Raw genomic sequence first — 14,310 nt, 5'->3', positions numbered from 1 at the left:
GCTTTGGGGCTCCAGCCAAGTTGATGACCTCATTCTGACTGGAGCAAGCTGATTGGGCCGAGGGACATCAGAGGAAGTCTGGCCACACTGTAAAACCCTGGAAGCAGAAATAACGTCTTGGTCAAAATTCCAGCAGATGATTTCCTACGGAGCCCTCTAGGGGACATGGGGAATTTTTTTTCTTTTGCGTTCCCTCGCAAAACTTTTGCGTTACCTCGCAATACTTTTGCGTTACCTCGCAATACTTTTGCGTTCCCTCGCAAAACTTTTGCGTTCCCTTGCAAAACTTTTGCGTTACCTCGCAATACTTTTGCGTTACCTCGCAAAACTTTTGCGTTACCTCGCAAAACTTTTGCGTTACCTCGCAAAACTTTTGCGTTCCCTCGCAAAACTTTTGCGTTACCTCGCAATACTTTTGCGTTACCTCGCAAAACTTTTGCGTTACCTCGCAAAACTTTTGCGTTCCCTCGCAAAACTTTTGCGTTACCTCGCAAAACTTTTGCGTTCCCTCGCAATACTTTTGCGTTACCTCGCAATACTTTTGCGTTACCTCGCAAAACTTTTGCGTTACCTCGCAATACTTTTGCGTTCCCTCGCAATACTTTTGCGTTCCCTCGCAATACTGTACTGGTCAGTTATGCAGCATAATTGAATCCTGTAGCCTTTCTTACGGTGGGCGCCGTACTTTATGCTTTAATATAAGGTTATGTGAGGTTTTTCCATGAATGTTAGTATCTTTTTGTGAAATATCTGAAGTTTTATATCTTTCTTTAGGATAGAAAGGCAACACAAACCTACGATATAAACAGAAACCTTCCGTAAGTAGGAAAGAAATAAAAACACATTATAATTTGGACTATTTCTGAGTTATTATAACGCAAAAGAAAAAAAATTCCCCATGTCCCTTAGAGGGCTCCGTAATTTCCCAAGCAGGAGACGACAGTTTTCGGAATAAATCCTTTGTTTGGCTGCTTCTCCTCCAACAGATTAAAGTCGCTTCAGAGCTTCTGCATCTGTTCAAACCTATGAAGCCCACTGAATAATTAGAGATGTAATCACCTGCAGCTGCGCTCTGATCTCTACTGCAAACACAAAATGCTCCAAAGCTGAAGGAAAATTATATTTTGAGAAAAAAATGTTTTGGTTCACGTTGGTTTAGATGCAGATAATCTGCTGCATAAGGATTTAATCTGTTAAACACGATCAGCTCTGAGAGCCTGAAATCTCCTCCAGCAGCAGATCCAGCTCACATGCAGATGATTACAGCCGAATCATCAAAATATTCTGCTGTGGAGGAGCAGACGGGTTACCACCAGCGCAGAGCTTGTTGCAGGAGCAACAGACAGAAACGATCCTGCAGCAGCGCCTCCTCCTGGTTGGTTGGTAATGATCTGGAGTTTCAGGGAGAACAAAATGGCTCCAAGATCAGATCATGGTAGTTTGGGATTTTTCTTTATTGTTTGGTTTTATTTCATTATGACTTTTTGTTTGTCTAATTCAGTTAGTTAGTTTTAGAGTGAGTTTGCTCATTTAAATTACTTATCAGTTAAATATTGTTTTTTTTCCTTTTACCTTTTTTCATTTCTGGACCCCCCAAAAAATAACCAAAGTATTGTGCTTATGTTTACATCGATTGGATAATGAATTGAACAATAACTGATTGGCGTTTTCTCCCAACTTTTGTCACCATTTGGCTGCGACTAAATGTCGCTATTTTGGCGTTTCCGTATGAAGCTTGAGAACTTCATACTCATGAATATGAAGTTCCGTAATTTACCGACAGCTGACGTAAACTGCAATTTCACATCAGTCCGAAAGGCTGATAAAAATATTCATAAACACAAAACAGACAATCCGATTGGGCAATAAATCCATAATATCTATCGTGATAGGTACGTAATAAATATTAATTAAAAATAGCTAGAATATTAAATAATTTCACTGAAATCCGAGCCAGAACCGCACAGCATTCTGGGAGATGTAGGCAGAGGAAAGGCTTTAGCAGCTGAACGTCTCACGGCTGGTGACGTCAACTAATTCACTCGGTCGGCTTGGTTACCTAGCAACTCACTCACTCTTTGGTTACCTAGCAACAAAGCACAGCAGCAGTTTAAGGTATCGCCTCATAACTTATTTTAAAAAACAAAAACAGGAGTAAAAGTGGCTAAAACATTCCTGACGTTAACAACCATTTAGCAAAGAAGGTAGTAAGAAAAACGGACTGGATGGACAGACGGACATTTCCGGGTGTGCAAAGCCTCACCAAGAAAAAAAACAAAACTGGAGCAAGTCAAACGCAAATGTTCCCATGGATTGATTATGTTTCAGACTTGATCAAGTCCGGAGTTCAGCCATTTGGTAAACCGGTAATCCCTACTAAGGTCATTATAACATATTAAATATAAAACATAAAGATTGTTTTCAAGTCATTTTTATTGAACAAAAATGTTTTCAAAGATCATGTAGGAAATACATTATAATACAAATGTTGCACAAACAAGACTAACAGAAACGGTCTAGAAAAGGGGATGAACGTGACTGCAGACAGTCAGCGGAGGGTTGGGATCCGGAGCCACACCAACTTCACCAGCGCAGAGAAACACGTCTGTAAAGCCCATCACCCAACACGGACGCAGCCTCGGGTCAAACAGGGAAACCGCCGCCTTCATAGAAAGGACCTTCATGTTTTTCTGAAGTGGACCCGCTATTCCAACCAATCACCATCCAGGTTCATTAAGTCAATTACTGATTGCTGGTTGCTTCACTTGAAATGTTACAAACTAGTTTTATGTACCTGCTGTTTTCTGAACCATTCAAAGACCATTTAATAATTTAAATCAAACAGAAAAAGCAACTGAGAAGATTTTAGGTTTCAGCTTTTTCTCTAAGCTACTTTTATTTTTAGAACTGAAGGAAAATAAATTGTCTTGTGAATTGTGGTTTAATAGCAGAAAATACACACGGATGTCACAGATGGCATGACGATGGTTTCAGCTGGTTCCTCACAGTTTAAACACTTAGAAAAGCAGACGGCGGCTTGTCGTGCTCATCCCAACCTGCAGGGGGCAGCAGCGCCCAGAAATCGCTGCTCTTAAATGCACCGATCTGAAGTAGAAGTGAAAGCAACATTGACATTCTTCGAGGAGCACCAACGATCCCACCAACAATTAGCACCTGTTGATCGAACCAGTTTAACCAAGAAAAATGATCCAAACAGTTTCCAGAACCAGAACACGACTTGGATTTACAATTCATTAATAATTCATCTGGATTATTTAATGGGCCAGAAACCAGCATCATAGAGTGAAGAGGTTTTAAGTTAAATTACTGTGAACAAATATTTTTCTCAAAACTTGAGAATTTTCTGAATCTTAATCTGAAACCGATGAACCAATAATCACAAAACAGTTTATATTACAGGAGACCAGTTGAAATGAAAACATTAGACCAGATTTGTGTGTTTTGTCTTTGTTTTTTTACGTTCTGTAACTAAGAGACATCAAATATTTCCTGCAGTAACACATAAGACCTCATTTCTCAGCCTGTTGATGCACCAACCAAAGGAACACTTTGTGAATAACTTATTATTTAATTTATGTTTCTGTGGGCCCAAACTCTTACTGTTCATCGTCCCAGAGACACAAAAAAGGAAATTAGAAAAAGAAACTAAATATTTCCCCCTTTTAGTCGAAATTGATTAAATTAAAAAAAGATACTTTTGACCCAACATCAGCTCCGTTTTCCTTCTTTCAGGGAAACGAGCAGAGCGGCAAAAACAAGTAAAAATTACTTACATTTCTAACAAAATGCATTTGCTTAAATATTTTCACAACAGCTGACTGAACTGGACACCTTCTGAAAGGAGAAGAAATTGACCTTTGACCTTCCTCTACGGCAGAGCGGCTGGATGACTGTAGCGGTTTAGCGTAGCGTCGACTGAACAGTGAACATGTACCAGCATAGAGACGACAGACGGCGCTTCTGTCCGGATCCTCAACACGACCCGGCAGAACCGCAGGTACGACGTCCGCTACGACCACGGACCGGACCGGACCGGTCCAGTGGAGGTCGACGGATGGGAAACACTAAGATCTGCTAACGGACAAAGTGAGTTTGGGTCGGGGCTTTCACTGCTTCTGGAACCGGAAGTCCCTCAGAACGTGGTTGAGCGGTTGGATCTGGATCACCGGAGAAAGGTTGACCTGCAGGATCTTCTGCGCTTTCCTGCAGGCCTCCGCCACCGACCGTGAATCGTCCACCTTTATCACTTTGCGTCCTAAATTTTTCTTGTCCTTCCAACCGTTTCTCTGCCGCGTGGCACCTGTCATTCCCTTGGACCCAGGAACATCCTGGTGGAGGCCGTTGCCCCTCCAGCCGTTGCTGGTCAGGTCTGTGTGCGTCTGAGAGACCGGCCGACCGTTGGCGTAGAAGAACGGCGCGGAGTCCCCGATGAGGGCGCCGTCCAGCCGGATCGGGCAGGACAGGCTCTTCTGGCTGAACAAGGCCACGGCTTTGGTGGGCGCCCCACCACCGTTCTGAGAAGGCTGAGACGGTATTCCTGATAGCGTTGGAGGGAGCCGCGGCGAGGGGAAGGAGACGGGCGGCGTCTCAGACTCCCAGACAGTTTGGATCTGGAGTCTGGCCGTGTGGAAGCCGGACAGGCCTTCAATGCTGGTCAGTCTGAGGCACGGCTGCACGTCGTCCTCCAACATTTCTACAGTTTGAATTGGTGTCCTGCTGCAGATGACGGTGTGACGGTCCAGCAGAACCTCCGGAGGCCGAATCCCTTGGATCCTCGGGCTGCTCCTCTCGGTGGTGCTCCAGGACGGATGAACCTCCCGCTTCTTGACCTGAGGCTTCCTCTTCCTCTTCTTGGTGGCAGGTCTCACATTCTTGCTGACCAACTTGAGCATTTCCTCGGTCATGGGAAGGCTGGTGCAGGAGCGGTAGCAGTACACGTCCTTGCTGCGCAGAATAGTGGGCCTGTGGCCTTCCTCGCTGAGCTCCTGCAGGAAGGTCACCAGCTCCTCCGTGCAGGAAAGGTCTCGAGACATCGGGCTCAGGATCTTCAGAGCGTCCAGCAGGACATTTTGTCCTGCTGAGGAGATGCGGGACCAGGAGTGAACCGCCCTCCGCTCCTCATTGGCGAACGCCAATGGCCGATGGACCAGGGGACCTTGAGGTGAAGCAGCCATGTTTATGAACCTATAAGGGAAAAAAGTGAGTGAAGTATTAGCAAGGTCACCAGTTTAAAACAGAACCATAAACTGAACTCCAGATTGAGATTTTTGAAAACATTTGACCAAACAGGATCAGTGGGTTTTACATGAATAAGAAAAAAATCGTTGAATTTTTGACAAATATATGCAGCAGAATGAAACAGTATCTAATTAGGCCAAAGCAGCATTCAATTATATCCCCACTGATAATAAAAATCTTTACTGTTAATCAAAGATCAGTTTATTAAAGAAAAGCAAATTGGCTTTTGACAACATTTAGCTTAATTTTCCAAACCAAATACTGACACAGTTGGGTTAAAAACAGCCGCAGCGTTTCTACCTGCTACATAGAAAACTATCTTCTGCATAAGCCTGAAAACCTGAACCAGGGCAGAATATACAGACACACGATAAAACAAAACCTTTTCTGAAACAGAGTTGATGTGAGCCAAAGCACTTCACACTTTGAGAGCAGAGATGGAAACAGGCTTTCCAAATAAGTAGCGAATTTTTACCTCACAGCCATTTCCACTGTTACAATTACATTTCTTCATATACGGCTCTGGACAGCGCATAACATCACCAATACTAGCTGACATGACAGAACTATTACTACTTGCCCGATAGCAACATGAATGCTAGTTTGCAACCTCTACTGACCAAATTACGCTTTGCGTAGCCTGGTAGATTCGCTCCAAACCAGCAGAAGGAAACTCAAATTTCCATGACAGTCGGATGAAAACTTAACTACAGATAACAGAATATAAACGTTTACAACTGTTAACTTATGTTAGTAGCTCACCCCCATCAGAGGGTGAATGACTGAATGCAGCATGAAGTGCTTTGGAGTCCTCTAGACTGGATACACAAGTACAGGACATTTACCATTTTACAGGAGCTTCTTCTCCTAGTCTCATGTACCAGAAAACGGCCATAAAGTCCTATTTTTCGGGTCTGTATGACCAGAGACATTGCCACTGACCAAACTGCCTGCAGGGACAGCAAAGCCCTTTTTTTCTTCTCACCAGCAACTCAAGTCTTTAGGAGCCAGACAACTGCAGCAACAAGCAGCGTTCGAAGACACGGCTGGTCTGGAAGTATCAACCATGAGCTACCTGGCGATTTCAGTGAGAGGACTACTTGTGGACACCAACAGAAGAAGATAAATGGCCACATCCTCTTAATGAGAACCAAGGACTGAACAGGATATTACACCTCATTCGAGTTGAAATGTTCATATAACGACCACATTTTAGACTTTTTACCTCCCAAGGACTGGTTGCACTGGTGTGATGCAATTTTCTTCAGGTGCACTACTGAGAAAACGGGTCACATTTTAAATTCATCTCACCTTACAGTCCTGCTTCAGCGGCAAAACGAGAGAAACCGAGGAACTTACTGACCAGCCAAATCTCAGCGAGGAATTCAGATAACAGAGGCGATCGCAATTATTTGCAAAGATTTACACTCGGACTCGGTTGTGCAAATAACATGTTCAAGCAACTCTTTCAAGTGCTTGAGCCAAACTACATTATGGTACAAAGTAAACGTCTTAATGAAGCTCCATTATGTGCACATGTATGACAGACAACAAAACTAAACACAGTCAGAGAGTTTGGACCACATGACACATGGGCATCATCATGACAGTGACTTCTCACTACATCGACTATGAGTGATGCCTCGTCAGGGTTGACCATGGTGTATTATAAGCCTGGTGGGCTGCCAGGCTTTATTTCCCTCCCTGCCCAACCAGGCTACAGCTACAGTTAGCTTGGCCATTAGATTAGTGATGTCAAACTGCATTTCTCGAGGACAGTTTGACATCAACACCTTATCCCCGCTGTTGGCTACTGGCCTCGCATGCTCTCCAAATGTTTTCTAACTCAGCCTCTATGAGGGCTCATTATCGGACAATACCACACCAAGGTAGCCGCCAAATGTAAAAGCCTCAAATCTTGCTTGGCTCAATGCAAACTTTTAAAAGCAACACTATAACTTAGCCCTTAAGGTTCATGTGGGAGACACGGTGAGACCTTCGTTATTTTATGATTACAATTCATTTTAGAGTAAAATATTCCCACTGAGCTTCTGTAATCTATCGTCCCTGTGTCACACCAATGTGATTTCTGACTTTTTGGCTTCTTTGTCTCCCGGATATCGTGTAGAAAACTCTATTTCCTTGCAGTGATTGGTGAACGATGGTGTCTAGTAGGGATCCCACAAACTAAACGATTTCTGGACTGTCTGATTCTGCGCTCTGCAATGACTTTTTGTCACGTGACAAAACAGATTTTTCCAAGACGATGTTAAATAAGGAACTGATTTTGATGACAGAAGGTCACTGTTCTGCTCCACTGCTGCCACATGGATAATGTTCAGGGTTTTTTGTTCTTTTTACTCTGCATAATAGACTTGTGATTAAGTGGACTTTTGTCAGTGTTTGCTGTGAATATAGCTAATAAAGCCTTTAAGTAGCTGTGATGCATTTTTTCTGCTTTTCTATGTCTTGTAGATCACGAAATATTAATTTCATTATGGGCGTGTTATTTTCAAGAGGATCTCTTTCACAGATTTCCATGGTTTAATAGGTCAAAGAAAAATGACTGGGAGGAGTAGCAGTTCTCCATCAGATCAGGTATTTGGTTCCTGACAACAGCAGACTTTCCAAATGCTTGACTGGGGTTCAGAATCTGCAAACCAGCTTGATTTACTAGTTTAAAGAACCGGTTTCTTCTCCTTACCTATGATACATATTTCATTTGCAAGGAGTCCAGCAGGTACTGTGGTTGCAGAATGTTGTTGCGCAACACCCCCCCCCTCCTTTCCATCTCTACTCTCTCACTCTCGTACTTCCTCTTCTGAGAGGGGAGATGTGCTACCAGCTCTCCGTCTAACGGGTCCGTTGAGTTTCCTAAATCTGCTGGGATTTACCCTGTCCAGAACTGAAGTAAACTCTGTTTAAGCTGGTTTCGAGAAACGATTCGCCTGGTTATCTGACGGCCTACATCCAAGTGTCCCACCCTTCTTCCCCCTGTGAATTAGCCAGACTGAGCAGCCTACAGCCAACTAGTTTCACAGAGCACACCTGTTAACGGTCGCTCGTTCTCTATTTTGCAACTTGCATTTGTTATTGAACCAGGTAGGTTTTAGTGACTCGGGCGAGTCCCAAGGATGAGGTTTTAAATATGGGCTACCAGCAACCTAAAAACATTTTCCACTTTTTCCTCTCCAGAATCAAACATCACAGCTATTTTACAACCATCAAAGAACTTTAAGGTGACTCATTAACTGAATGTCCACAACATCTTTAGATTTTCTTTATGCTAAATATTTTATTAGTAAGGCATTTTTGCAAGGGTCAGTACAGCTTAATTCAGTAGCAGAAATAATCAAATAAGTAAAATCAATCATCTAGTCTATCTTTCCCTACTGCTGACACTGAGAACTAAAAAAGGGAACCTTTGAGAGAGACGGACGGAGTTTGGCGTTTCGAACCCCAGACCTGGCATGACGACGAAGAAGGTGCTGCAGCAGGAGGAAGATGTTGATCGGCGAAGGCAGGGATCTCTGTAGGTCCGATGAACTTCTTCTCCGCATGGATGCTGAGGTCACACAGGACTTGGTGCTGGCAGGAAAAAAGGCACCAGTTCTTCTTCCTTGTCTTTGTCTTCATCTTTGTCTTTGGGGTCAGAACCCAGCCGATGAGAGAAGTGCGATTCGAAGCCACAGATTGTGGGCCAGACGGGTTGGTCTCCATGTGCAGGACAGTCTCCGGCTCCGTGGCCCCGGCTCTTCTTCAGCTGCAGAGTTCTTTGTCCATCTCTTGGCTCGAAGCTGCCCGGAGGATCCAACGAACGGTTCCTCTTTTGCACCCACCTTATATAGGGTTCATCTGTCTGCTTAGACAGATGATCTCATATCCGTCACTGTCTTAAGAGACATCATGTCATGATGTCTGTGCCAATGTCTCAGGGCTGCTCAACCTCCTGTTTCCATATAAGGTGCTGATCATCTCTGCTCTCCTGTTAGTTCCCCTTTTTCCCTTCCTGTCACCTTTCACCTACCATCTACCTCCAACATATCAGTGATGTTTAATTGCAGTTTTACAACCTTTTACACCATTTCAAGTTCAATGTCAAAATCACATTTATATCACATTTATTTTCTTTAGCTTCTCTGATTTAGCATTCATTTATAATTTTATAACTATAACTTATTAATTATATTTATTATAATCTTAATGTGAGTTATTACAGATGTTTTTCTGAAAAGAAACCAAGAATAATCTATTATTCTAATTATTTGATACCAAAGTTACATTTGCTTGTTTTTCTTATAAGTGTTCTCACAAATATAAGTGTAAGTATTATTACAAGTAAATCAATATTAATATAAGTATTTTACTTTGAATCTTATCAAATTACTCAAAATGTTTAGATTTAATTTTTTAAAACTTTCATGCTTTAAAATAGTCTCAACTATTTTTATAAATCTGCAGGCTGGAAACTTCCTCTTTTTCCAGGAAACCTGCTTTTCCTGTTTAATGACTCTCTCTGACTGACTATGATTTCTTATGATTAGATAGAAAAAAGTAGAATTAAAGCAAAGTTTGCATGAGACAAAAACAACACACACAACTAGATTTATTTTATTGACACTTAAGTCTAATGTTGGGCCTTGATGTCACTTGAGTGATTCATTTTAAAGATAACTTTATTTATTATTACTGTTAAACTAAAATCTCCAGCATGGGGAAGTGGGATGAGCTCGGATTTTCTTGACAAGAACAAGCCCCAATCATCACCCTTCCACCACCATGTTTGACAGTTGGTACCAGCTGTTTGCACTGGTAGTTCCTTTAGTTGATGTTGGTCACTTTGGTCCATTATCTGTGCTTCTGTCTGATAAACCTAAAGGAAGCTTTTCTCCTTTTGGGGATTATTTACAACTTTCTTAGATTCTTATAAAGGTTGGTGATTTAATGGTGCATTTAATCAGCAGCAACCGCTGGCTGCACCTTCCCCTCAGAGTCCAAGAACATAATAACACTGTACTTTGGTTTTGTTTGTAATATATTGACATATATTGTAACATATTGACTGACAACCAACAAGACAAACTCTCTGCTATCTATCAGTCTGGACAGGATAGAGTCACTTCTAAAGCTTTGGGACTCCAAAGAACCATAGTAAGAACCATCATAGTCCAGTGGAGGACCTACCAGGAGAGGCTGACACACCAGAATCAGAGAAGCCATCATTACCCATCATGCCTAGCGCCTGCTGTAGCAGCCTATGGGGGCAGTGTTGTGATCTGAGGTTACTGCAGTAGATCAGGACTAGGTTGAGCTCAAAGAATGAGGTCAGCTGACAACCTGAATGACCAGGTTATTCCATCAATGGGCTTTTTTCTTCCCTGATGGCGCAGGCATATTCCAAGACAGGATTCATTGGGCTCAAATTGTGACAGAGTGGTTCAGGGAGCATGAGACATCATTTTCACACACTGATTGGCCACCAGAGTCCAGAGCTTAACCCCATTGAGAATCTTTGGGATGCGCTGGACAAGGTTTTGCTCAGCCTCTACTATCATCAATACAAGATCTTGGTGAAAAAATAATGCAACACTGGATGGAAATAAATCTTGCGACATTACAGAAGCTTATCAAAACAATGCCACAGCGAATGTGTGCCGTAATCAAAGCTAAAGGCGGCCCAACAATATATTAGAATGTGTCACCTTCTTTTTGGTGGCAACTTTTTGGGGGGCCAGGCATTGTATTTAGTCTTATGCATGGTCTCTTGGGGTGTTTTAACACCTGAGCTGTATTATTCACCATAAACAGACTAAGGTTAATTTACAGATCACTTAATTTTGGCACAAGTGAAAGCTCATCCAAATGCTTGATCTATAGGACAAGGAAACACCAGTCCTCCTACAAACCCTTTTTCTTGGTTAACTCTGGTTCAGACAGTGTGAAAGCAAACAGACAGTTTGTCAATCTTTGTATCCTATCTTGGTAAGCCAGCATGTGCAAACAAGAAATCTACTTTTATGTCTTTAAAAATGGTAACATATTGAGCTTGGGCAGATGAAATTACTGCTTTCATCAGGAGCTTGAGATGAGTTCATGGTAAATGCTGTGATGGTAATAATAGTAAATATCACTTGCAATATCTATGCCTATTTTCTCCTTTTCATCCCTTTCTCATCAGTGCATCCTAGACTCTGTGACCTTTAGCATTTTGGGTTATGTCATTAGTGTCCAATGTGAACGTCTTTCACTTTTCACTGTTGGTGGGGGCTTATGTGGATTGATGTCTGTCTGAGTTTTGGCTCCAGTTTCCATATTTATAAACTGATGTGCACCAAACTGAACATGAATATTTATTCAATGTCTATAAAATACTAATGCAAATATCTGATGGGAGTAGCCTAATTCCTCCACAGCAACCCCTAGAAAAATAAAAACAATCAGCCCCGAGCCAAGCTTTGACCAAGTATTTTGCAATTTGCCACATTTGTGGTGCCTCAAGACCTATAAAAAAACGTTTCTTGGACCCATGGTCCAAACTGCACAGGAAGATGGTCCTTCTGGTCCAAATCTACCATCTTGTGTATTTTACACCTTGTGTATCCAGGTAAACTCCTCATAGAGTTTTGGACTCACAGACTTCAAAATTACCTGTTGTGGTCTTAAAGCATTGGGGATAAATAGTTATCAAAAACTTTTTTCTGCATCAAAGCATGTGCGCAAAAAATTATCTTTCACCACAAAAGACAAAAAAGTAATAATAACTTCCACACACAAGGCCGGATCTGTGCCAAAGATCCTGTGTGTAATCCCAGATCAGCACTCAGTATATTCAAATAGCCTTGATTTCACTTTAGCTCTGCCCACTTACAATAGGAAGTGACGGGTTTCACTGCTTACTGTCTTTGTTTTACAGTCCAGAAGTAAGTTGACTCTGCTGACTGAGCATCAAAACTGGGTGACGTAAATACCAACATATGAACCCGACTAAGATTCATGTGGCCATTATGGTTGTGTGAGATGCAAATAAACTTGGCTGAGCTACTACAAAATATCAGTGTTGATACATCTGGCAATTCCAGCTGGCTAAAAACTCATTTTTTAGCTTTGACCCACATAAATACTGTTATGTTTACTGCTGGATGCACATCAGCCAGATGGCCTGGGGATTCGTTGGATAGTGTTTGACATTAGTGTAGACTGATTTATAAAAAACTGTTTCTCAGCACCTTGTGCATTCAAACAACGCATCAATATGTTTAATTGAAGTTGTACAGTGCTTAGTTTGATTTACAGAAACAAATAACCAGAAATGCAATTTAACAGGTTAGTACCGCAGCTAACGCTTTGTTACACAAGTGCAGTAGCCATCTTGGATTTTTGCCTCTGGGTGTTTTGGGATCTTCCACGTTATCCTTCCTATTTCCAAAATCCTAAAATTCCACATTTGAAGGATTTATACAGCACTCCATAATTCTACTGCAAACTACCACCAGGTGAAGTTGCTTATATTTTAAAATGCTAATATGACTGTTAAGCAAATACAATATTAAAAACTGAGATTTCTTACAAAAACCACGAAAATGTACAGGTTACAAGGCTAAAAGAACAAAGGAACCATCAGATTTGACATAAAAACTACCAATAAACCAGTCAACGCCTTGAGTAGTGAGCCATGCCGATATGTGCGCAGATTTTACGCGTTTAGTTGCTCTTGAGCGCCCCCTTCATGAACGCGGATACATTTAAAAACGCCGCTTTTCTGCGCAGTTTACTGGAGCACAGCTTAGCCTACAGTCCAACAGCCATGTAGCCACAAAAAGGAAGCTCCTTTACAACTTTCACAGGTTTATTTAGAGACGTCGCCATTTTTTACCCGGTCTAGTAAACTGCCAGCAAAGAGCTACAGTAGCCAAACACTCTCTCAGCAAATCTTCCCTCCGTCTGAGGCAGTTTTTCTGGCTGCTTCAGACCTCCAGCCGGCCGGGGCCCTGCCCACAGCGCCGCCGGCCGTCGCGTAACCGAGCTGGAGCCGTTACAGAGACAAATGAGAGGCGCAGATGGAGAGGAAGGGGCGTAATTACCTATTAACGGCGCTGTCTCGGCATCCTCCGGTCGCGGCTGGGTCGACGCTCCACGGTAAAATGGCTGCTACAACACTGGTGCGGATGACAGACCAGAGGGAAGAGGCGGAGGCAGCCGGGGAGAGAGAGCAGGGAGGCGGGCTCAGTCGGCCCCCCTGAGGGGTGGGGGTGGGGAACAAGCAACTGTTATTTCTAAAAACATAAATCTGGGAAAAAAAAAAAAAAAAAAAATTAAAAATCTATCAAGTATAGAAAACAAGTTTTTTCAACAGAAACTCTTGTTAAAAAATATAAAACACAGATAAAAGGGGGTGGGGCTTGACAACTGGGCGGGGCTTGAACTGTTTTTCTAATTTTGGTGCTTGCATTTTTTCATCAGCTACATCATCATTAACCCATGTTGCAGTTATATATATCATATGGATTCGATTCAGTCAGACGTCGGATCTCGGAAATTTGGTGTACCCAACTTAGCTATGTTCTGGTTGCAAATGGAGGATGGGCACAGATGCCAAAACGTATTGCATTCTGGGTTATTTAGGGTTCACTGTTAGTTCTGCTAAATAGTCGCTTATAGGTGGATACCAAAGAAAGACACACACAGTGGAAAAATACTAAGAAGAGCAAATTCAAAGGATTGTTGTATTTGTCTTGAGAGGGACAATGGCCTGTGAACGTGTAAAAATTAGGCTTTTAAGTGGATTGGATCCTTTGGATAAACTCTAAATTTACCTCGTAGATTTTACAGTTTTGTTGACAATAATGAAATTTTAGCATTTGTCTGAAAACTCTAAGTGGCTAACCTAGCTAACTTGGCCAGCCATGTCAAGTTAGCTAAGAAAGCTACTTAGCTAACCTAAGTTACCTAGCTAGCTTAGCTAACTAAATTAGCTACCTAAGTAGCTAACGTGAGTTACTAAGTTAGCTACTTAATCTCTTTAGACACATTAAAGAGTCTGAACTATGGTGC

The 14,310-nt window shown here is 42.2% G+C and overlaps 1 protein-coding gene across 1 annotated transcript; it reads right to left on the bottom strand.

Annotated features, from left to right (window-relative positions):
- Positions 1-2,415: 2,415 nt before the first annotated feature.
- Positions 2,416-13,480, bottom strand: ccdc71 (coiled-coil domain containing 71). Its single transcript, XM_028003589.1, has 2 exons — positions 13,341-13,480; positions 2,416-5,205 (listed from the first exon to the last, which is right to left on the bottom strand). Exon 2 carries the CDS (start codon positions 5,193-5,195, stop codon positions 4,128-4,130), a length of 1,068 nt encoding a protein of 355 aa, XP_027859390.1. The 5' UTR covers positions 5,196-5,205; positions 13,341-13,480; the 3' UTR covers positions 2,416-4,127.
- Positions 13,481-14,310: the final 830 nt, after the last annotated feature.

The sequence above is a fragment of the Xiphophorus couchianus genome, chromosome 20 (genome assembly GCF_001444195.1).
Source record: "Xiphophorus couchianus chromosome 20, X_couchianus-1.0, whole genome shotgun sequence".
NCBI classification, from domain to species: domain Eukaryota; kingdom Metazoa; phylum Chordata; class Actinopteri; order Cyprinodontiformes; family Poeciliidae; genus Xiphophorus; species Xiphophorus couchianus.
Note: the sequence above shows the minus strand (reverse complement) of the source record. Positions and strands in the feature narration are given on the sequence as shown.